The 23,772-nt window shown below is 48.5% G+C and overlaps 1 protein-coding gene and 2 long non-coding RNA genes across 4 annotated transcripts; 1 reads left to right on the plus strand and 2 right to left on the minus strand.

Moving 5' to 3' along the window:
- Positions 1 to 668: 668 nt before the first annotated feature.
- LOC308177779 lies at positions 669 to 4,694 on the minus strand. The gene is made up of 2 exons (XR_013939403.1): positions 3,385 to 4,694; positions 669 to 2,336 (listed from the first exon to the last, which is right to left on the minus strand). It is a non-coding gene; the product is annotated as an uncharacterized lncRNA (long non-coding RNA).
- UBE2B (ubiquitin conjugating enzyme E2 B) lies at positions 1,052 to 9,892 on the plus strand. Of its 2 annotated transcripts, none has more exons than XM_080555505.1 (6): positions 1,052 to 1,118; positions 5,411 to 5,491; positions 6,261 to 6,286; positions 7,305 to 7,394; positions 8,568 to 8,656; positions 9,324 to 9,892. In XM_080555505.1, the coding sequence occupies exons 2-6, from the start codon at positions 5,466 to 5,468 to the stop codon at positions 9,450 to 9,452; spliced, it is 360 nt and encodes a 119-aa protein (XP_080411631.1). In that variant the 5' UTR covers positions 1,052 to 1,118; positions 5,411 to 5,465; the 3' UTR covers positions 9,453 to 9,892. The 2 variants fall into 2 exon arrangements, with proteins under 2 accessions (XP_080411631.1, XP_080411630.1); XM_080555504.1 differs by lacking the exon at positions 1,052 to 1,118 and adding an exon at positions 2,515 to 2,669.
- On the minus strand, positions 9,727 to 22,049 carry LOC308177780. Its single transcript, XR_013939404.1, has 2 exons — positions 11,998 to 22,049; positions 9,727 to 10,656 (listed from the first exon to the last, which is right to left on the minus strand). It is a non-coding gene; the product is annotated as an uncharacterized lncRNA (long non-coding RNA).
- Positions 22,050 to 23,772: the final 1,723 nt, after the last annotated feature.

The raw sequence follows: 23,772 nt of genomic DNA on the forward strand, positions 1-23,772 counted from the left end.
AAATACTTGCACGCTGTGCTGGAGTATATTCAAGGAATAATTGTTAGAAGAGCCAGATATTTTGGGAGCCCCACACGTGGTTATTTTCTGCAGGCTGCTTTTCTGAGGGCTTGAGGTGGGCCCAGAGGCAGTAACGGGCTCAGGGACTGGGGCTGGGGCTGGCAGCGGGGAGACACTGGAGGTAAACCCCTCAATTCTCCTCTGTACTTCGGCACCACTTACTTGCTTCTATAAAGGAGCTAAGGGTGAGAGCAAGTCAGTCACTTCTTTGCCACCTGCCCTTCTCTTTGCTCCCGAGCGTTTTGGGGAGAAAGGCGGCCTGCTGCAGAGCAGCGAGGTACCTGGCACAGCACGGTACCCGGGGCGCTCCTCGGCTGCTGCAAGGAGCGAGAACAAAAGTGGTGTCTAACAGGTGACTCAGCTTGTTCATTTCCCTAAGTTTGGAGTCGTGGGTTTGGCTGATGTTAATGCAGACATCTCCTCCCAGAGGGACACAGCGGCATGAAAGAGAGAGTGACCCGGAAAAAGGAATCATGACGTTACCGGGAGCATGGACTGCTCTAACAAACAGGAAAGCACGCAGCTCGCTTCATTCTTACTTCTCAAGCTTCTCATCTTATGACGGGACAAAGTTATTTGAGAAATGCTCCGGTTTTACAAAAATTCCACACAAATATGTTTATTAAAGACTAAGATGGAATGGCTGTGCTGCAAAGTGCCGCCTTTCTGTGTAATGTATTCCTTTATCAAATATCATTTCTGGGGAGAAACAGGAATCAAAAACACAACTAGAAAGAAATTTCTGATGAGCAAGTTTTTTTCACCTACATATTCCATGCAATCAACAGGACAGAAATTGCAGCTGGTTCTTCAGAGGGGAAAAAAACCTAAAGCTTTCAATTTTCCTAATGAAGTTGCCAGCCACACCTGTTTAACTGCCAAGTAAGACTAAAAAGAAAACTTTAAATTAGATAATGCCAACACCCGTGAGGCCATCCTGGTGGGTATGGCTTTGTCCAAGCCCACCGTGTGGCCCAGGAGGAGGACAGATGATCAGTGCCCTCTGCTGCGAGCACTCGGCGTGCTCGGCTGCTCGTGCGCTGCCAGCCCTGCTGCGGGTGAGCCTCCCGGCTGCTGCGGAAGGGCCTGGAGCTGGCCTGCAGCAGGCTTCTTCCAAAAATAATAATTTAAAAATAAATAAAGATGATGGGCTTGGTAAGGGCCTGGCTGATGCCTGCGTTCAAGGAAGCAGCAGAAGGGAAGCTTTAAGGAAGCTGCTGTGACCTCTTGTTTCTTTTGCTCTTCCCCAGTGGTATCAAAGGAGAAGAAATACTGTTGCTGTTGCGATTCTGCTGAAAAGGTTCTGGGGTCCAGTGGAAACTATGCGGGATTTCAGAATTAACTCTTCTGTTCAGTGCCTGTGAGAGGCATTTCCACGCAGCTGGTGGCTGCCCCCAGGAGAGGTGTGGAGGTGCTTTGGGGTGGGGGTGTTGGGGGTGACTCGAGCAGCCCTTTGGGTAGGGGATGTGCTCGCTGCCAGGCCCGGGCAGCTGCGGCAGGGCGCATGTTAACAGCGGAATAGCGAGTGATGTTGAACTGCTGTTAATTATTTATACAGGTCCAAGCTTGCGCTTGGTTTTTACAGTCTACTTTCTCCCTTCTGAATTAGCTGGAGCTAAATATAAACTGCAAAAAGCTGGAGGACCAGCGGCGGCATGTAAAGTTGAAGCACGTGTGTGGGGAGAAGGAGGCAACTCGGGCCGAGAGGGCTGCGTGGTGGGAGCCGTTTCTCAGGAGCGCGGGGAGCCGCGTGCTGGTGGCCGGGGAAGGATCGCTCCTTGTTCCTACGCCTCCAGAGAAAGCTTGCTGCCTTGCAGCGTCAGGCTTTGTGCGAGTTCTTACGCGTGTACCTCACTTCAAGCATGTTTTCACTGAAGTGGGAGAAGGGGTTACAATTTTGGGTTGATGCCCTTGAAGGGTAGGTTCTTGAGCTGCCAGGCCGGGTGTGGGTACCCAGGGCAGCCCCTTCCCGAAGGCAGCCGGTGCCAGCGGGCTGCTGAAGCGCGGCTGTGGCACGAGCCGTGGGAAGAAGGCGCTTTGGGCCTTTGGGCTGGACTAAGCCTGCGATCGGTGCTCTGTGAGAGCACGACAGCAGGACGAGGACATTCATTTGTGGCGCTTCGTTACGGGTCTTGTGGCGTTTTTGTGACCTCCCAAAACACGAGCCCAGAGCAGGGCAGCACACGCAGAGCAAAATCCCGCTTCTGGGGCTGGCTCCCGAGCCTCCACGTGCGAACTGGGCCAGGGCCTCGAAGCGGCAGGCTGGAGCGACGGCGCTAAGCAAAAACGAGGGGGAAAAAACCCAAAACCTGAGGTGAGGCCGGGCAGCGCCCCCCCCCCCCGCGGCAGCTCAGTGGGCCGTGCCGCGGGGCGCCCCCCCCCCCCCGGCGGTGGGCATGGAACGGGCCGAGCGCTCCCCCCGCCTCCCTCCCTCCCTCCGCGTGACGTCACGGGCCCGGCGGCGCGGCCCGCCCCCCGCGGAGGGAGACGCCATTGCGGGTTGTTTGTGCGGGCGGCGGCGGGAGGCGGTGCTGCGGCCCGGGGGGACTGTGCTCCGCCGCCATCATGTCCACCCCGGCGCGGCGCCGGCTGATGCGCGACTTCAAGAGGTGAGGGGGGGGGGACGGGGTGTCCCCCCTTTTCCTCTCAGCCGCTGGGGTTGGGGGGCGCCGGGGGGTGGCTGGGGCCGAGGGGATTGGGGCGCCCCAGTTTCTGGGCTCCCCTCAGGTTCTGGGTACCCCCCGTCAGGTTCTGACACCACCCCCCCCCCAAGTTCTGCCCCCCCCCCCCCCCCCCCCAAATTCCTCCCCCCCCCAGTTATGGCTCCTCTCTTCAAGTTCTGCCCCCTCCCCTCAGTTCTGGGCCCCCTCCCCTCAGGTTCTGGCCCCTCCCTCCAAGTTCTGCCCCCCCCCTCAGTTCTGGGTTCCCCCCTCAGTTCTTCCCCCCCCCGCCCCCAAGTTCTGGGTCTTCCCCGCCCCCCCCCTCAGGTTCTGGGGTCTCCCCTTCAGGTTCTGGGGTCCCCCCCTCAACTTCCCCCCCCCTCAAGTTCTGGGTGTCCCCCCCCCCCCATCAAGCTTTTGGTCCCCCCCCCCCTCAAGTTCTGGGCCCCCCAAGCTTTGCCCCCCCCCCCCCCCAATTTCTGGGCCCTGAGACCGACCCAGAACCGGGGGGCGCAGGGCCCGGTGCCGCCCAGCCCAGCCCAGGGCCCCCCCCTTTTGCAGGCAGCAGGGGTCCCCGTGCCACGCACCCGGTGCCGCAGCAGTGGTTATTAGCTGGGGGCTTTTAATTGGTAATGGCTGCACCACAGGCTCGGGGATAACTTACTTCCTACGTCTGCCATGTAAATACGGCCGTAAAGCGGAGCGTGGAAAAAGTCGGTGTGTGGTTTGGGGTGGTTTTTGTTTTTTTTGGTAAACCTGGCAGCGTGTCGTGGGATCGCTCCGGGCCGGAGCGGCTCCCAAGTTGCTGGAGGTGAGTCAGCTTTGATAGCGTCGCTTTTTTTAGCGGAGCCGTCTTACACCAGGACCTGAAAATACATTGGTAAACAGTTGACGTGTATTGTGTGGCGCTGGGCTGCGTGGCTGCCCAGAGCCGCGGTGCCAAAAGGCCTGATCGGCCCAAAAAAGTTGGGATTCGTGAGGTGCAGGCCCTAATTCTCGGGTTTTGTTCGGGTGTTAGCGTTTGGTGGCTGGTGGTCCTCGATTCCCGTTCAAATCACAACAGGATACTCGTTGTTTTCTAATGTCGTTAGGCTGCACAAGTGACCAAACATCAGTGATTCCTTCAGGGAGAAGGACTAGGTAGTGTTTCAAGACAGCGATCAGACTTTTTTATGATCTTGTGATCTCAGAAGGGCTGACTTGATAATTCTGAAATTTAAGGTGGAGAAGACTAAAGCCATGGAGGGGTTTAACCAAGTGAGCACAGCGAAACGTGGACCACGTGCACATTTATTTATTGAATATTTGACCACTTTAATGCCCAAAAACGTACTCAGCTTTCTCATTGTCAGTTCTTTACTTCTCTCCTTCCTACCCCTAAGTTATATTTTTATTTAGCCTTATGTTACTCTTACCTCATACTAAAAAACAGACTGTGCGCCATGAACTGTGATTCACTTTGTTAAATATAAACTCCTTTTGCATGCTGCAATTGTCAAGAGTCGTGGAGGGCGAGCAGTCCAGCAGATCTTGTATCATCTGATTTGCCTAAACCATCAGAGAGAGAGGTTATTTTTTAAATATATTTGCTGTTAAAAAAGGGGCAACAAATACATTTCCCCTAACAATTCTAAAGGCTTTCCCGGCCCTGTGCGGATCAATTTAGCCTCCAGTCTTTGCCACAACCCCTCGGGAGTCAGACCTTTTGGCAGTAGGGCGCAGACGAGCTTTTTGAATCGATCCGAAACCCGGAGCCATCCTCCGGCCCCGCTGGTGGGGCTGAGCGCTCCGGCATCGTCCCTGGCACGCGGGCTGGCGCGGGAGAGGTTCCTGCTCCTGACCAAAGCAGTAGGTGGTTTGTGCTGTGGGTACTGAGCTGCCTCAACTGCGTGTACCCACAGCAGGGATGTGAACGCGGCTCGGAGGGGATCCGGCCTGCACGCTCAGCGGTGCCCCAGAGGATGGGCAGCAGGAGGGTGCGTAGTTCACGGAGCTGTCAGTGCGCGGTGTGCTTTTCCTAGGCCAAGGGTTAAGGAACTAAAAAGCACTTAAACGCTTCCACTATTGCCTTAGAGACAAATGTTTACATCTGTTGAGCTGGTGACGGGGAGCAGCGCGCAGGTTTCCCCCTTGCTCCCTCTTCCCTTTCGAAGCAGGCAGCTTGCCAGCCAAAGCAGGCTCACACCAAGCGCAGCCACGTCCTGCACAGATTTGGGGATACAGAAAAAGTTGAAGTGACGGCGCTTTGCCCTTGGTTCCTGCCGGCGTGCCCTGTAAATATCACTGCGTGGTGCGCAGCCCTTGCTTCTGGCTGTAACTTGTGCTCTTCTGCGTTGTGGCAGCCAGCAGCAGCCACTCTTTCTGCTCTTTCACGATTTACTGCATAGTACTATAAATCCCAGCTGTGGGGCTGTAAGTTACTTTGAGGGTAGATGCTCTTCTCCCTGAACACTGGATTTAACCCGTTGGGCTGGCGCGGTGTTTTGGTGTGATGCCTGAGGCACTCGTGGTGTGCATCACCTTGTAGTTTTGTGTTTGGATCATTGCTACTCTGCACGTAACACTTGGGGTAATCGCTAATTTGGAACGAGAGAAGATTTCTAAAAAGCGGCTGTTGTGATTACATTGTGCTCGCAGGTGGAGGTATTTCACTTACATAAGGCTTGTCGTTCTATCTTTGTAATTCTTAGGTTGCAAGAAGACCCTCCTGTGGGTGTCAGTGGTGCACCGTCTGAGAATAATATAATGCAGTGGAATGCAGTTATATTTGGGTAAGAGCTTTTGGTCGCTATGAAGTCCTGCATCAAAAAGCTAATAAAACCTGTTCCTTGTGTTGTTTTTTTGTTTGTTTTATAATGCTTTCTTGGTTTTGTGGATGTCCACTCAGGAAACTTTAAAAATAAATAAATAAAAAATGACCAAGTGTGCTGTCACAGGGAAAATTTGTTTTCAGAGGGTAATAAAGAATGCCCAAAAAAGGTGATGAACAATTTTAATTCTTTCCTTTTGTTGAATAATGTTTGCCTGTGTTTTAATGAATAGATTGTAGAGGAATTGGGTTATGAAAAAGCAGGCTTGCTCTTTAAAAGTACATAAGAGCACCACATGTTCTTGGCTATTAAATCCAGATGTATTAGCAGTGATTGGATTGATTCCCAGGAGAATGAGGTACAGGTTATAATATATATATATATATATATATATCTATTAGAGGTCCCCTTCTGTAGGGTATATCTTATGTTCTTTCGTAAAAATGAAGTCTGCTTGCCAGCAATCTGCTCATTAATTCAGCTCTAGCCTTACACATGGCGTATGTATTGTTTGGGGTGATGATGCAGTGGGTATCTGGACTTGCAGATTGATATGGGAAACTGCTAATTATGACAGAGTTCCCAGAAATTGCCTCTGGATAGTTCTCTAAATATTTACGTGATTGCATCCACTTCTGTCTTGAAGGGGATGAGGAAGAAGATATATATTTATTGTGCGTGTTTAGAAGTAATGATCATTATTAACCAGTTTATTTTTTAAACCTTTCAGGCCAGAAGGGACACCTTTTGAAGATGGTAAGCTGCTAACTTCTATTTCTTCCGTCATTCTTGTGAATATTGCCAGTGTTAACATTGTTCTGCTGTGAAAAACAGTAGATGTTATAGAAGTTGGAACAAGCTAAGCAAGGAAAAAGTAAAGGAGTAAGGTCTTGTTGGCCCTGGGAATACCGTATTTTGCTGTAAGTGGTGTCCCGTCATAGTGGTCCGTTACACAGCTGTGAAGCAATGCTTACATCGAGGCTTGTTTAGACACACAACGCTCAGTTTTTAGTGGGGGAAGTTGGCCTAATGCTGCCAGATGTTTTCACGTCTCTACAGCTAAGCTCAGCAAGATAGCTGAGCACGATGCTTTTCTGGTTTTGTCTTTGTAGCGTGTTTGATTCATCTCTGCTCTTCTAACTAAGAGCAGGTGAAAAATCTTGAATTGCTCTGAATATAGAACTTGGGGAGGGGAGGGGGGGATACCCGATATGTATGTAAACATGGAAGTTGCTGTGTAATGAGCCTCCCTTATTATGAGGAATAATGAGTTTAATAATTATAGTATTAGTGCAATAATCAGCAGCAGATGGGGTTTTCTCTGTGTTGGGTTGGAGGAGTTACAGTAAATTATTCACTGATCCATAATAAAGGTTTTCAGTGAATCAGTCAGGAGCTCCAAAGGCTGAGATTGCTGATTATGAAATTCCAGGGTTTCTTTGCTGGCACCATGGTGCCTTCTTAATGAAACACCTTAAAGTCACCGTAGTCCATAGAGCAGGCAAATTTGGTCAGAGAAATGGGGAGGAGGGCAGTGGGATAATTGATGTTGGACCTAGCTGCTGCTGCTGTTATTGCTATTACCGAGGAGGAGTTCCATGGTTCCATTATCTCTTGAAATATCTGAAAAGAAACCAGACTCAATGTGGTTTGTTTGTATAATGGTGGGAAGAAATACCGATTGTGGAGCGTGTGAATTAACTTACGTAGTATGTTCCTGGAGGATTTTTGGTTTTTTTTAATCACCTGATTGTGTTTATGTTTGTTTGGACAGGTACTTTTAAACTAGTAATAGAATTTTCAGAAGAATATCCAAATAAACCTCCGACTGTTAGGTTTTTATCAAAAATGTTCCATCCGAATGGTGAGTAAATCAATTTTATTTAGCCATAACACCCATTAAATATTATGGTGCAGTCATGTATTCTGCAAAGCTCCAGGATGCTCAACAGCTCTCTCTCTCGATCCACTGCCACCTCCTAAGTAGATGTCTAAGGCAGTAGCTGCTTGATGAAAAAATTGAGAATTATGGTGCTGTTAGGAAGCAGCCGTCCATCTTTTTCTAATCAATATATATCACCGTGTGCGAGCACTGTCAGCAGGAGCTGTGCTGAGGCTGGCATAAAGGGGGAGTCCTGCTGCAGATCCCTGCCCCCCTCCATTTTACAGCGCTCCTGTCTGTGCAGACACGTCTTGAGTTGAAGCAGGGAACTGATCAAGCCCAGCGTTACTCATTTCTGTCAGGTGAGGCTCCAGCCAAGTCAGTGCCTTCATGGGCTTCCCTGTGCCAACCAGTGCCAGCGCAGGAGGCAGGTGAGAGCGCACGGTCACAAGGGAGAGCAGAGGGGAAGGGGCTGACCCTGCCTCAGTTGTGAGGGCAGCCTGAGAGAGAGTGCTGCGGTTCCTCCTCCAGCTTTTCACAGGTTTTATCCAGTCGTTGGATGCAGAGAACAGGGTGTAGCAGTTGGCGTGACAAACCTCAGCTTCTTACAAGCTTCTGTGCTAAGACTCCCGATAGCTGTGCAGACAGAAGTAGAACTTCGGGCACGCTTTTCAGTGTTTTCTGTTGTCTGCCTTAGCATCTCTCCTGCTGAGTGTAGCGTGTGAAAGCAGAGTACAGAGCTCCCCGTTTGGCGCGTGGTGACTGCGAGAGCCTCGGCTGGTGCAGTGCATCCCGTGCCTGCAGCAAATGCCTCTGCTCGCTGGGAGGCATCACACCGGTGTGAATCTGGGCCGGTCACACAGGAGGAGCAAGAAGCTGGGTCTGGGTCTACCAATTCCTGTGTTAGTGCCGTCTTCTTTGGCCTTTCCTCCTTTCCCTCTGAAGTGTTTCGCTACTTCCAGTAATATGTCTCCTTCAAAATACAGGGTGTCAGACCAGATGAGAGTGTCAGGCATAACTGCTATACTCTGTCCTAACGCATTAATTTAAACACAGACTGAAGTGAGACAGCAATTAATTCCTTGAATGGTATTTAATGAAAGAATGTAAAATAAATTTGGTAGTTTCTAAGTGGTATCTATGCTGTATTCACAGTTTATGCGGATGGTAGCATATGTTTAGATATTCTTCAGAATCGATGGAGTCCAACATACGACGTTTCATCTATTTTAACTTCAATTCAGGTAAGTTTGCATCTCTTTAACAATTATGTTGTATTATGCAACTAAGCATGTATAAGTCTTAGTCCCTATTCCAGAACAGACAGCTCAGTGGTGTGGCTGGCGGATGTCTGTATCAGGGACCTTCAAATACCTGCAGACTAAGCAGTAGCTTTTTAGGTCAAATAAAGACTAAGGTGCTGACCTAGGTAATTACCGATTTTGACCTACAAAACTGCCAATGGATATTTTTACAGGAAAACAGTTACTGTTTCATTTTTAACTGTTTTCATTTAACTGTTTCATTTTTAACTGTTTTCAGTCAAGACAGGCAAGCAGTTGTAGTATTTAAATAATGTTTGAAATAGTGTAACCTTTTCACAAAGCCTTGGCTTGTGACTTCCTCAAGGAGACAATACTGCTGAAATCTGCTTAATTTGGATTAAGTAAATACGGTGTGGCACAGTAAAAATGCACATTTTCTTTTCTCCTGGGAGATTGGTTTTATTTTCCTACAGTGAGGTTTAGGAGCCCCTCTTTAGACCTGAATGACGTTAGTGGTGTAATGGCCAAATAATCAATTGGCATCATGCTGTTAAACATTGGATTTGCAGGTTATAAGTTGTTGTCTTTTTTTCCCTGTTCCAAAATGTGCTGGTTTGTCTCACTTTTTGTTCTCTCCTTCTTGCAGTCTCTGCTTGATGAACCTAATCCAAACAGTCCGGCGAACAGCCAGGCAGCACAACTTTATCAGGAGAACAAACGTGAATACGAGAAAAGAGTTTCAGCTATTGTCGAACAAAGTTGGAATGACTCGTAACAGCTGCTTCGTTACTCTCCATCCTCATAATCATTATGTACAATTTAACTCTCAATAGAAAGGCTACCAGAAATTTCAAGTGCCACAGCTCTAAGAATTTGCATAAAAACTCATCTGCAAACAGAATTAAGCCCTCCAGTTTAGGAAACTTAAAAGCTTGTGTATCTTGATTAACGTACTTTTTATTGCATGGTATGAACTAAGTTATTGCTACATAAATTTGTAATATATCCTGTTTGTATTTTTTTTCCAAGTGTATAATGTTGGTGTGGAGTTTTCATGACAGAATATACACATTTTGTAAATCTGTACTTTTTCAAATATTGAATGCCTTATTTTTGAATTCTTTAGATTTTTAAATTGGAGAAAAAGCACTTAACAAAGTTTTTATATATAAATATTTCATGTAAAACTGTTAAATACATAACCTCAGTGCAAGACATCCTTCTCTCCTTCTGTATCTCTGTCAAAGGGCTCATTTTCAGTCCGTTTTCCCTTTTGCTACATACTGATCATGCCACACACCTTACAAACAAAAGTTAATCCATGCTGTCGTTGCCTTCGCTGTGGATAAATCCACAACAAAGAGTGTTTGACTTGGTTCTGTGCGTCCTCAGTTGTATGAGGAAGAGTTTTGGTAGCTGCCACCTTCGAGTGGGCAAACAGATGTAACCCTAAAGCAGCAACAGAGCTGCGACAGCCCCATCACAGGCTTCGATAATAAGGCAGCACCTTTTATTTTCCAGGGAGATTCTATTTTACCAAGCTGTAAAGTATTCTCATCTAAGTATGTCCTATATTCACATATTGATACTGTAATATAGTCCTGAGTATCTTCTAATAATTAAGCAGGTGTCCCATTAGTTTCCCGTGGGATGGGGAAAAATGAATTACCAACAGCAGAGAACATGACTGTAGATTGAATGGAGTTTTTCTTTGGAACCTGGCGTCACGTCTGTTTCACAGAGGTGCCAAATGTCCTGAAGTTGCCAATTTTAAAGAACTTCGGTTTTGTCTTTGTAAATGCTGATATGCTGATTTCTTCCTTTATTCTGTAAACCACGGCGGATGTTTATAGTACCGAATTAGGCCTTTTTATCCTTCCAGCAACAAAATTGTAATCCCTTTGTCATAATTCCAGCCAGCATTACCTACGTATTAAAACTCTCAAGTCCCATACAAAAAAAATGCAGCTCAATGTTGCCTGAAAAGCAATGAAAGTTTATTTCAGCTGGAGGAGAGAATATTTATTATTTGCCATTGTCATTAGTGAAAGCTGATCCGTGTAAATGCAGTGGAACAGGAATATCAGTTTGTACCTCACCTGCTCCTAAAGTTGTATGATTTATAGGAGCAGCGCTATGCATTATAAACACTGCACTTGGAGTGCCCTTCAGACAGCTCCGTGTTGGGAGCTCGTGGAGCAAAACCATTGCACCGTAGAATCTAAGATGTTATAGAAAATTGCGGTTAGTTGTAGAGGCTTAAAAGAGTTAGTACTAAGTAATACTAAACTAAAATCCTGAGAAGTCACTTTACGCCAGTGAATTTACGTTTAAAAGATCTTGAAGCTCCCTCTAATTGGTAACAGAGTCCCCAAAGGACCCAGTTTGCCTTTTCGTAGCAGCGCTACCAAAGCAGTGGTACGTAATGCAAACCATGCATCAAGGCAAAGATGTTTACAAATCTAATGCCAAAAAGATCACTCTTTCTAAGAATTAGTCAAAATTCTGACTTTTTCTCACTTTAACCTCCCGTGTCACTATTTGTTTTGTTCCTGTGATGCGTGTGAGAAGAGATTCGCCATCCACCAGAGTTCCCATCAGTTTGGTTGTTGCAGCTCAGCCTGGCCACAGACTGATTAAGCTCAGGACATTTATTTTTTTTTGGGGGGGGGGTGTACGGGTATCTGAGACGGACCTGGGGCGGGAGGAGGTTTATCAGCGATCAGCGCCGCAAGCTGGGTCAGCCCCGCGAGGTGACGGCACCCACGCGCCTGCATCTGGGGGTGAGGAGCCTCCTCTGCGAGGGGCGGCAGGGACTGAGAGACCGCAGAGCCCCCCCGTGGGGCGGGGCCGAGCCCCCGCCGCTGCTCCCTGCGCGCACACGGGGCGCAAATTAATACAAATTAACACAAAACTTAATTAAAGGCAGGGGCAGCGATCCCCCCCCCCGCCCCGCGCGGCACCAGGCCGCCGCCGGCAGGAAGCGGCCCGCGCGGCCCCCGGAAGCGCTCCCCCGGCAGCTTCCGCGCTCCGCTCTGCCCCGCGCCTCGTCTGCCCTGGAGGAGCGGGGCGGGGCCGCCCCCCCCCCCCCCCCCCCGTGTGATTTAGGAGTTAATTAGTTAATTAGGCGGTGTAATTGTGGCACTGGGGGGTTGGGACAGCGGGGGCACCGCGGAGGAGTGCTCGTGGCCGTGACCGTTGGGGGCACGGCTCCTCACGGGGCTTTGGCTCACGGACAGCGAGCAGTTCCCCACACGTTTTCCCTGTGGGTTCCCAAAGAGTGACCTGAAATCCCTCTGGGATCGCGTTTAATTACCCACCCGTTATCCGCCCCGGTGCTGCTGTGACACGCGCACACGTCCCTCACCATTTTTCGTAGCTGTACAGGCAGAGGCGAGGGGGGTTTGGCTCTGGGCAGCCTCCTCCAGCAGCTGGCAACCCCGCAGCCCTGCCCGCAGCAGGGGGTGAAACTAGGAAATTTTAAGGCCCTTTCGCACCCAGGCCGTCCCATATTTCTGTGGTTTAGCTGCCCTGTGTGCTTGGGGGCAGCCCAGCTGGGGGCATTGCCACAGCCAGGCTCAGAGCAGCGCTGCCTCCTGCGTGCCGGCGCTGCCGCCAGTCGCGGAGGTGCCAAGCATCCATCGCCTGCTAACGCCGCTTCCTTCAGGCCTTGGTTCCCCGAAGATGTCTCACCCAAAGCCAGCCCCAAGCCGCAGCGACGAGACTCGGATCTCGGCGAATGTGATTCACGCGCTCGTGCGCGCGGTCCCGTCGGGATTCCTCGCCGCCGGTGTGGGTAATTGCAGAGTCGAGGCCCGAGGCTGTGAGACGTGAAGGAATCACAGCTTGAGGTGGTGTGTCGGAAGCCTCTCCGTGGGAGGTTTCGTATTAATAGTCAATTAATTCAATGTGTCAAACAAACAAACCTCTAAATACTTAGAGATTAGGAGCTCCCTAATAAAAAAAAAAAAAAATTACAGGAAGAAAGGAAGATCGCCCGGTCGTTACACTGGCATTTAGATGCTCAAAGTAAGCAGGTAGGAGAATATAGGCAGATAGCAAAACGCTGTGTTTTGCATGTCAAGGTTCTGTGAGAGCTCTGTTGATGTATATCCAAATGCAGAGGAGAGGAAGAGCCTTATCATCTGGCCAGACTTCCCTACCTAGGGCTTTTATTTGAGGGTTTTACTGTTTGTGGAAACTGTCCCAGGCAAATACTGTGCCTTATTTGTTTAGAGTTGTTTTTTTGGAAGAGGAAAGAGGTAATCAGCAGACAATCTGCTATAATGTGTGACTTGGCAAGGAGGCATTCTCCACCTCTCCTTTTGATGGTGCTCCACGGTGCAAAAAAGAATGAAAGGCTCGTTGGACTGCAAATGGGGAACGAGTGACCACGGGACTGAAGATTAGCACGGCTCAGGCATTTGTTTGTATGGTGCCCCAGCTCAGGTCTCTGCTCCAGCCCTCTGTTTTATTTTTTAAGTTTCTGGATAAAACAATTATCTGGCCTTCTTTTCCTGTTTTCATTAATCTTTCTAACAGAAGAGCTTCGTGAGAGCACAAACTACTTTTGTTCCCCTGTAGCATTAAAGTATTCCCCTGGGAAGTAAGAACGTGGGTTCGGAATTCCTCAGGCGAGAAATAAACTCAGGCTCTTGACTGCTGAAGAAATGCGCAAAAAAAAGAGGATGGTGCCGCCTCCCCCCGTGCTCTGAACGCCCTGACTTGGGCCCATGAAGACCATGAAGCTCGAGGCTCCAGGCATTGCCCTCCGAGCGGGTACGCTGCTGCCCTGCTCCAGGCAGCTGAGCACGCTGCGATCACGCAGGTTGTGTTTCAGGGCACCCGACAAGGTCAGAAGGCGTGAACCTGAGTGTTGTGCTACTCACCGCTGCGAGCCCTCGCTGGGATCCAGCTCGTGGGCCATACGGAAGGCACGCAGCCACAGCGCTGAGTGATTCAGGATGCGTTCTTTTTTTGTTTATTAAAAGCTTTCGGGATAAAAACAGCCAAAAGTTGGGACACCAAAGAAGAATTGTGTGTTGTTACGTGTGTGTGGATGGTTTTGTCAAACATGAGTTTCACAGTTAACCTCTAGATGCTCTTTTTTTTTTTTTCTCAATCTCCTACATTAAAACAGGGAAATACACAAAAATCCATTGCCTCGATATTAAAAGACATGGTGTAAGAAGCAAAGGAAAAAGGAGGTAAAGCTAAAAACAAACAAACAAAATATAAAACCATATGCTTCTCTGCTCCTCAGATTGCTCTGAATTCAAAGGACAGAAGTTGTTATTTTAGAAAATAATGTACCTTGGATTATGCGTGTGTGTGTGTACATAGAAGAAAGCTTTTTGAGTTGATTGTTTTAGAATCTTAAAAAAAAAAAAGGTAGTAATATTGAAATTAAGTGGATCTTAGGATTTTTTGTGTCTGTGTAACATTGTTATTGCACCTTGAGTTTGTCTCATCACAGCTGCCATGAGCAGAGAACAAAAAATGCTCAGAACTTTTTAGACTCTGATAATGACTGTAATTAGCATCACAAGGCTGTGGAAATTGCAATATTCCCTAAAGGTTTCTTGTCATTCTCCCATGTTTCTGCAGTGGAAATGGAGATTTTAAAACAGGATATCTTCTGTGTTTGGTACTGTCCCACTACTGCTAGTATTCCAGCCTCCATGGATGTGCAAATCCCTTTTAATACTTGGGTCAGAATGAAATTCCTGAGCTGGTCTGTGTGAAGGCTGTATCCTGCCAGAAAGTAAAGACACTGCTCCTAAACAGCATACGTTGTTCAGCATCCAAAATGAAGCCTTTTTCTTTATGATGTGGTCGAAGCACGTAGCATGGGATTTTCTGAGCTGGTGGAAATGTTAGTAAGAGAAAGTGCATTTTAAAGTCCCAGCATGAGAACGTTTTAATCAGGAGTTCGGTGATGTCATAAAGTAAATTATTTTTACCCTTATGCACGTGCCAGCGCTGGGTCAAACTGCAGCATAAAGGCGGCATTATGGTATCATGGTGCTGACTGATTTATTGGAGGCCTCGCTGTAGAGGCCGTTCGTGTCGGAGGTGGATGGGCTTCGCCGCCGAGCCTCCACCTGTAGCACGGAGCAATCAGTCCTCAGCCCGCGCCACTGAAAAGATCTTGTGTTCCTGTCCTTGTTTGTTAAATTTGGGTCGTTACCCGCTGTGGCTGATTAATTCCTGAGCTGAATACTTTTGGCAGCCGCCAGTTGGGTGCGCATACCGAAGGCTGAACCCCGGAGCCGGGGGGTGCTGCAGCCCCAGCTGAGGCACGTCTGCACCCCTGGGATGGGGCACGGAGGGGAACCTGAAGTGTTCTCCAGCAACCGACTTGGCCAGAGCAAGGTCACCCCCAGCTGCTGCGACCCACGTTGGTTTTTATCCTAGATAAGCCCTTGCTTACAAATCTCCGAACAGGTCCCGAGTTGAACTCGAGTTCAGCCTCAGCATCGGGTTATTAATAACAGTGTTCGTTATTGTCACCACCCGTTATTTATTGCATATGTTTCGGCTTACTCAGCCTTCGCTGGGTGAGAAGGGAACAGTGTGAGTTCGGGCTGTCGTCCAGGACTCTGCCACACAAATATGATGTCCAGTAAATGTAAATGTTGCCATTTTTAATACTTCGTGTTATTGCTATTGTGATGGGAGTAGAAGGAATTCGGTTCTGAACTATGGTACTTCGCACAGACTGAGGCAGATTGTCTTCGATGGCTGACCAAAACCGGGAAGAAGACAGAAATGCCATCTCCTTTGAATTAATTATGAACCGCACAGCTCTTGCTATTATCTGTTTACACATTATTGGCCTTGCGATGTGCTGGTGAGGGATTTCCTTTCACTGTCTGGTCCAAATATACTTTAAGTCCAATTTCATTTAAAAGACTGCTCGCTTTACTTGTTGAAAGGGTCATTGTGTTAGTTATTACAGTGTTTTCTTTGTGCTCGCTTTTCCCAAATTCCAGTAACTATTTTGTAGAAAAGTTTGAAAGTGAACTTTTGATGCCTGTGAAAGCTGCTTCATTGACTTTATTGACTCCAGAGCCTGAAGTTCTTTATCCGCGGAGATCTTTAAAAGGACACTAAAAAGTTTCAGCCAAAGCTTATAGAATTTGGTACTTATGGTTAAGTATTATAGGCCCAATGCTGTTCCCATGGAGACCTAAAGGAATTTTTCCATTGAATTAAGCGGTAGCAAAGCCTACCCTTTATTGAGTGGGATAAGGAGTAAACTGGGGAACTCAATGTGTTGTTACTGGGTTTGTTTGCGTGCTTGCTCTTCCGTAGAAAGAAATAAGTCAGGAGAAATTGCTGATATTTGCATTGTGATTCATCTGCTTTCTGCTCGCCGTGTTTGTAGGTAAGGCTGTGTTTGTGGTTACAGGGCGATAAATAGCCCGAGAGGCGAAGGCAGAGCTCTCCGTTTCACTCACGGCTCGCATCTTTCTCTGGAAATCTGGGTGTGAGGAGCGCGTTGCAGTCCTGCACCCCCCTCCTGTCGGGGAGGACAGCAGTGCTGCCCCTGGGCGCTCTCAGCAGGTGCTGGGGGCTGAGCACCACCCGCTCGTAAGGGCGCTCTCGTGTAAATTTATTAAAACAGCAACTTGTTAGCAGTGAAATCCCAATTACTTACTGTTGTACAAAGAAACCCCAACTATGCTCACACGTGGAAAGAGTTTTTCCCTTCTGGAAGTCTGGGCTTTAGCTCAAGGAGTTGTCACAAGTCCCTGGCGGGCCCGGCCACGTCCCCCGTGGGTGCAGTGCTCCGAGTGAGGTCTCTGCCTGCGTTCTGAAACACGCCTAGGGCCGGGTCCTGCAACTACTGCCTCTGAAAATCCCTAGTAATTTACTTGGGAAGAGAAAACAGAGGCCTGACGTTGTGCAACATGCTGCTCAATTTTATTTATGTATTTGTTTTTTGGTCGGAACTGTCAGGAAATCCAAGACTACTGAAGTCAACAGATTTCTGACTGATTTAAATGGGTGAGGATTTGGTCTATAATGAAGTCCTTTCATTTTGGATCACTGTGAGATTTCTCATGTTCTTTCTCAGGGCCTTATGACACATTCACTCCATCCTTGCCTGAAACAAAGGGAAATTATACTATCATAGTCTCCCTTTAAATATTTTCTATTTGACGGCCTACTGAAAAGGCTCCAGAGGCAAATTCTTGGTTTAGAAGTTGCTATTTATGCCTAGACACATCTGAATGTCGTTACGCTGTGAATGTTCTGGATTGCTTGCCATTTTCTTTGTAAAGATGTACGAGTCTAGAGAGAGAGTGCGTTATTTTAAATTAACTCGAAGTAGGCTTTAACCGTCTCAGGGTTCTGCTTGTTGCAACTGGCTCCCTTGATAAAAATACATAACAACAGAAGCGTCGCCACAAGTAAAATTCGCACGTGTTGGTGTTACAAAGCAATGTGAAAACATGTTTGCAGTGCGTGGCGTTGGGCTCTTGTGGCACACCAGTACTGGAGGTATTAGGGCGTCGCAGACCTCTGGTCGTGGCCAGGAGCCCGCACGAGCAGAGCCAGCGTCGTGGCCTCGTTCCAGGGGCTTTCGGTCCCAGCGTAAGGGAGGTGATGACAGGGAATGAAGTCAGGCACACAAGTAGAAGAAAATAACAAAACGATAAGAACCGCCAAGAAGGATAGTTGGCTCACCGTTCCTAATCATCTTTTTAATAACTAAATAGATAAGTCTGGCAATTCATACACTTCATTGGAAAATATATATAGTTACAGAGTTACGCACACCTGAAGGAAGAACCCAGATTGTCCTCAGTACAGTTTCAGCTCCAGAAACAGGCTACAGGTTTTCATAGACCAGGTGATTTCCCTTCCACCTCTATTTTTGTGCAATTCCGTCATTCTAAAAACAATCCCTGAAGTGTTCTAGAGTACCAGAATTTAAACTGCTGCATGGTTTTGTTCTTTAGAAACTGAATCTTCTTACCAAGCAGGTGGAAGTTAGGGAGGACCAACACGACAAGCAGCCTAGCTCTCATCCCAGCTGCGGCTCTAACGAAGCTTGCACCTCTGCTTAAAGAAGGGTGGGCTCCAAACTCTTGTAATTAGTCTGCCTTGCTGCCTTGTGCCTATGTTAACTGCAGGCGTTAAATACAGAATTTTCTAGTCTTTTCTGAGAAACAGATCCACGCCAATCACAAGACTTGTTGTCCCTGAATTCAGAGGGGCAGGGCAGGACTCATGACAGGGTTAGGGAAACGCTGGGCACGTGCGGGTTCAAATCTTCAGGTTGGCACAGCCACGACGTGTACGGCACAGGGCAGTTACCTGTGGCACCGGGGCAGCTTAGGAACATTCAACGTGAGTGGGGAGTTTGGGCAGCGTCTTCAGGGACATTTCACCTCCAAACCTGTTAAAATAGAGGTCAGCTGTATACAGGAGAAGAGGGAAACTCCTCGGTTTTACATCACCGTAAAGCATGCCAAATGTCATTAGATATCTGCGTATCAGTTTATCCAACTTAATTGTCTCACTGCTGACTGCACGGTTCCATTCATTTTGAAAGGACGCAGAAAACACTTCAAATGAACGATCAAAGGAGTATTTTACTCTTTTCACATTCAGAGTGTGGAGCCTATGAAACATTTATGCAGGAAATGAAATATTAGGGCCTGACAGATATCTCTAACGTCACTGCGTAAGCAGGTTATCTGGAGATTTCTAGTACAAACAATCCAGCGCTTTGATGAATACATGAGCAGTGCCATTACAGGAGTTCGGAGGTAAGATTGCATCGGTGTAGAAGTTCCAGTCACTTCAACAACTCTAATAAAAGCCTGAAAATTAACAAGCTATTAAAACGGGTGCTGGCAGTGAAATTTACATCTTTCTTCATCACTGTGTTTCTTAACCAAAGAGCAAGAGAGCATTTTGCTTCACAGTGTAAATGATATCTCGGTTGAGCAGGGGGCTAGGAGTATGAGAGGGGCATTGCACGGCAGCCTAGGTCGTAGGGAATTTTGCAACTAGATCAGGAAAACGTCGCGGTCCTGCACGGAGCTTGGTGGTCATCGCTCTGCGTTCGTCATTGGTTTTGTGTGTGAAGTTTGTCTGGGATTTTGACACTATTTCACTCAGCATTGTCATCAAAACGATGGAGACCCTCTCTGTTAGCTGAAGCGGTTTGGAGCTCTGAGACCTCTGATGGTAATTACGTTGCTTCAAGCGTCGAGCTCTTCAGAAGCGTATCACGTCTGGTGATATAAACCTAAGCAGCTTAGGCGATATAAACCTAAGTAGCTCAATAGCTCCACGCTGCCATATAATGTACTGGGAATCTCCCCGCGCAGAGAATCTGATAGGGGAAATCTGAGTCATGGTGACAGCTTTAACAAACAGGAAGGCAGCGAAGTGAAGTGAGTGTGTGGGGAGCTCGGGGTAGGTGAGCCGCTGATCTGCTATTTATAGAGGCGCCGGGAGGCTCGGAGGCAGCAGCTCCAGGCGGGGACACTGCCGGGTGCTCCACGGAAATTATTCCTCTTCAGAGCTGCGAGAGAAACAGAATTTGTAGCCGGCATAGCCTCAGAGTGCCCCGATTGTACAAACGCGCGGACGTGCCACAAAGGCAGCTTTTGATGAGAGCCCGGAGCGCAGCACGTTTTAGCCGCGCGGACTGCTCAATTTTAACTGTCTGTTCCCTCGCGAGCTTGTTTTATTTCGACAGCGAAAGAACGAAATGATGCTGTGCGTCTTTCGAACTGTCTGAGCCTGTACACCGCCAGCAGTTTCCTCTCAATATTATAGGCTGTAATTCCGGAATTAATCTGGCCCGGTGTCTTTACTGGAAGATTCTCTCTCTGGTCGGCCAGTTCGGAAACTGGAGTTACGGGACGTGAACACAGTGACGTCTCTCTGTGCGGGACGCTGGTGACTGCAGAATCCAGGGGCTCCCACTGACCACCAGCGGCCTGAAGCAGGGGCAAGGAGCCCGTGCCTGCCTCGGCCGGAGGGCAGGGCGTTGTGCTGCGGGCGGGTGCCGGCCCCTCCAGCGGGGCTCTGGCGGTCCCTGCGCCTCCGTCGCTTCAGTCAGAGAGCCATACGTGCGATTTTCCTGATAGAAGAGAAAAAAAAAATCCAGCTAAAAGAAGCTATAAACAGACGTTATAATCCCGCTTCCAGGTTGGAAGTCTTGTCGTGAAATATTTTCTCATGAAACATTTTCTCCTAAGATATTTCCCATCTTTCTGTCAGAAAAAAAAAAAAACACCACATTTCTATCCCTAAAGTCCATGAATCTAGCTCTGCCTCCGGCTAGAGCCGTGTGTCCATCAAAGTCTGGGATCAATGTCATGCTTGTTTCATGGATTCTGAATTGAGGACTTAGGGCCCGGCTCTGCGAGCCTGCCTGGTCTTAAATCCTGATGAGTTCACCGAGCGCTGAAGGAGCTCATCACCTCACAGGATCAGGCAGGTATTGAAGGCAGTGGAGCCGCTCTGAAGCCCATGTCACACGCTTAGAAAGGTCAGTTACATATTTACAAAAGCCCATCAGAGCTGAATTGTGCCCTGATTGAGATTACGCTGGGAGCCAGGCATGTGACCGTGTTGCTGCTTGCATTATTTCCCGAGAAGGTAAAATTCAGGCGTTTATTTTTCCTGTTTTCACACAACACAAAGCTAGCAGGCTGATTTGTATTCAGCTGCTGCATATTGAGGCTGGTCATCAGTCTTGTAAATGGTAGATAGGAGGAATGGCTCTAGCAGCGAAATATTTCCCGTTTTAGCAGAGATTCCAGCTGTAGCCCTCCAACACCCGATAGCCGAGAGCAGGAGCGATGTGTCTGGCGTTCTCTGCCCCACACCTCCAGCTATGTGTGCTGTGATGTGCAGGAAGGAGGGAGACGTGTGCAATCTCCATTCTTGTTAACGGGAATTGTGCACCTAATTCTCCGGGCATTGTGCTGGAAATGAACGAGCGGGATGTGTTCTGCATCAGCAAAAAGGCTGCCTCATTCAGCTGGAAGGAGAACATGCGCTATAACTTAGGAGTAAAGAAAATCGCTGTAAACGGTTTCTTTAAACAGTCTGCTAGGTTTTTCCCTAAATTTCTGCTGAGAGGGAAGATTCTGCAGCATTTATTTCCTCCTTTTTCCTACCCAATTGCTAACCTTTCAGTTGCATGCATTTCTGCTGCTTCTAGCACTTTTCGTTCTGATGGCAGTTTTTCATCTCCTCACTAGCTTATGGCTAAAGCAGTCCTTCTGACAGGAACTCTGGTTATTTACTCCCCAGAAAAATGATTTGCTCCCCCTCTCTCTCATCCTCAGGGGAAGGGTTTCCTCCTGTCTCCCCTCATCAGATCCATCCTCCGGTTCCCCCACGTCACACAAACGTCTTCTCTGCAGGTGTAAACACCGGGCGACAGCACCTTCGTGAGATGTTTTCAAGTTATTCTTAGTTCATACATTGCTTAAATCAGGCCCGAAATTTGCCCGGCTGGGTACTCAATTAATAAAGACGCGCTGGTGTGCACATGGTAATAATTCGGTGACTTGCTCTGTCTGAAAGCTGCCGAATGCTTCAGGGAAGTGCCAAGGAGCACTGTTAATCGCGCCGCAGAGACTCAAAACAAACAGGAGGAATGGACTCAGTTACACAGCAAGTCACTACAAGTCCAAATGCACGCGGCCTGCTTCGGGCCTGGGCTTGGAGAGTTGGTGAGGAGCCCCTGGGTGTCCTTTATTGTAAAGACTGTCCATCTGTCCTTCTGGGCGCAGGCAGGGATGCTGACCTGGGTGGCGGGCGGAGGAGATCTGTTCTCTGTAAGGGACTGGCAGGAGCGGAAAGTCTGCAGCAGGAAGGAGTAAAGAGAAATGTGTAAGTGCCGCTAAGAGGGGACGTGTCTGGTGGTGCAAGGAGCCACCACTGCTGGATGCGGGCACGCTGCGGGGCTGGAGGGCCACCCTTAACGGGGAGCCCTGACAGCATCCTGCAGAGTGAGAGCAGAGGCTGAGCGATGGTGTGGGATCTGAAGGGCCTGCAAGTGCCCGGAGACGTTTAATGCTCTGCTTCAATCTGTGTATATGCCTGGGCTATCGAGGAGTAAATGCCCTGTGGTTCTTTTAGATGTTCCTCTGAGAGCCCTGTACATAGCGTGCTTGTTCAGTCATTATTCCTGAAGGATTAAACTATAAGCTGAAGTACCCTTAAGTGCGGAGCTCAAGTGAGGGTGGTTTTCGAGTGCCCGGCAGTCTCACAGCGGCTGGAGCGCAGGATCTCGGTCCCAGCTGTAACGCTGAGCCCCTGCGCAGGGCTGTGGTCGGTGCCTGCAGAGCCCACCCTCTGTCAGCCCCTATCCCTCCCAGATCGATCGGAGGCAGACTGAGGAAAGCCACCTGTGTAAAACGAAAAGTGGTCTTTACATATTAAATCAAAAAGCCACTCAGAGTGCCACCGCTGCTTGGATTTTCCACTTTCCGGGGACAGTGTCTCAGCCCTCACGGGCTGTAGGGCTGCTCCAGGAATGAATAATTATACCATGTCTGGCTGCCGCACTGCTTGGACAATTCTCGTGTTTCTTCCTATGTATGAGCATGTACAGGTAAAACACAGCCTGCAGCTCACAGCTTCTAAATTCTACCGAAACCACCGTGCCTGAATTTGGCGCTGGCTGGGCGTTCCTGGTAGGCAGAGGGCTGCGGGACGCGTGTGAGAAGTGACCCTACAAAGCCGGGAGGAGCAGAGGTCCCTGCTGGCTGTTTCCAGCTGATGAACATGGCATACGACCTAGCAGCTGTGTTTTGCACCTGGTGCAGACGAGCGTGGCCAGACCTACTGAAATCTTCATCGCATGCTGTCACCTCTCTGCTGGTTTTGTACACGGAGGTCCCTCCCCCAAGCCCTGCCCGCAGCAGGTGGGGCTCGGATGGATTTTTGACTTCTCCCCTCCACCTGGGGCAGGACAAGCTGCCTTGTTCCTGGGGGATTAGTCCCAGATGGGGCTTCTTGTGTGTAGGTTGAAGGCACATTATCAGCAGCCTTTGGTCTCCTGTGAAATGCCAAAATGATCTTGAGATGGGAGAAGAAGACAGCTCTTCCCTACAGCTCTGTGTACAACTCCTGCAGGTGTTAATAAAACGCCGTGCACAGCCCTGCTTCCTCATGCAGGAGGCCAGGGAAGCCAAGCACAGCTGGGGCTATGCCTTAGGTTAGACCCGTCAGACATCAGTACGATCTCAAGACAGATGCATCTACAAAAGCTGGCTCTCGGGTTGTATTCAGCAGGAAGGATGGCTTTCCTTTTCCATCCGGGCAGGTTTACTGCAGATTTACACTCCTAGCCTGAAGAATTACTGGTGGTGTGGCTGCATTCACCAGTACATCCATGCAGATCGAGCAGTTTTCTTCCTTTATTTTTGGCTGCCTCGTCATTTTGGGGTTTTGTTTTCGTCTTCGGTCTGGCAGCTCCGTGTTGTAAAGGAAGTATGTCTGTTGAAGCACCTATGCAGCAGCACACTTTTCATCATGTTTGCTTTCCTTGTGCAGGATGTTTGTTACTGCTGGGATGATTCTACAGTTACTGTTCATTGCTAATTATTAATCACCCAGTACAAATAAAGTAGTTCTTTCTTTGCAACCCTGGGGATAAATTTGAGAACATCAGATTTATTTTTCCAAACTAGTGTAGACCTATAGTTTTCGTGTTGCCCCTAGGTTTTCATACTGCAGACTTGGCCAGTCAAGCATGCAAAATCTGGTGAAATAAACCCCAGAGACCCGGTCTGAAATGTGCCTTTCACTGTCCAGAGTTCCCTTCTGCCCAAACTCAGCACACACGGCTTCATAATGATTAATTGCTCTAAACCAGGTAATGAAAAAAGTGGAATGGATGGACTCCACGAAAGCATACCATTTAAAAGCATGACATTTATTTTCTTGTGGTGCAAACTGTCGGTAATCAAATTTCCATTACCCAGTGATGGGTGTGAACAGACAAGGAAAATACTGAGTCAACAGAATACCAATTAGAGATCTGTGAGTATCCTGCTTTAAACACGGCAAAGAGGTAAGGAGATATTTCCCCAGGAGGCTGA

This window comes from Anser brachyrhynchus (genome assembly GCF_964034855.1).
Source record: "Anser brachyrhynchus genome assembly, chromosome: 14".
Lineage (NCBI taxonomy): Eukaryota > Metazoa > Chordata > Aves > Anseriformes > Anatidae > Anser > Anser brachyrhynchus.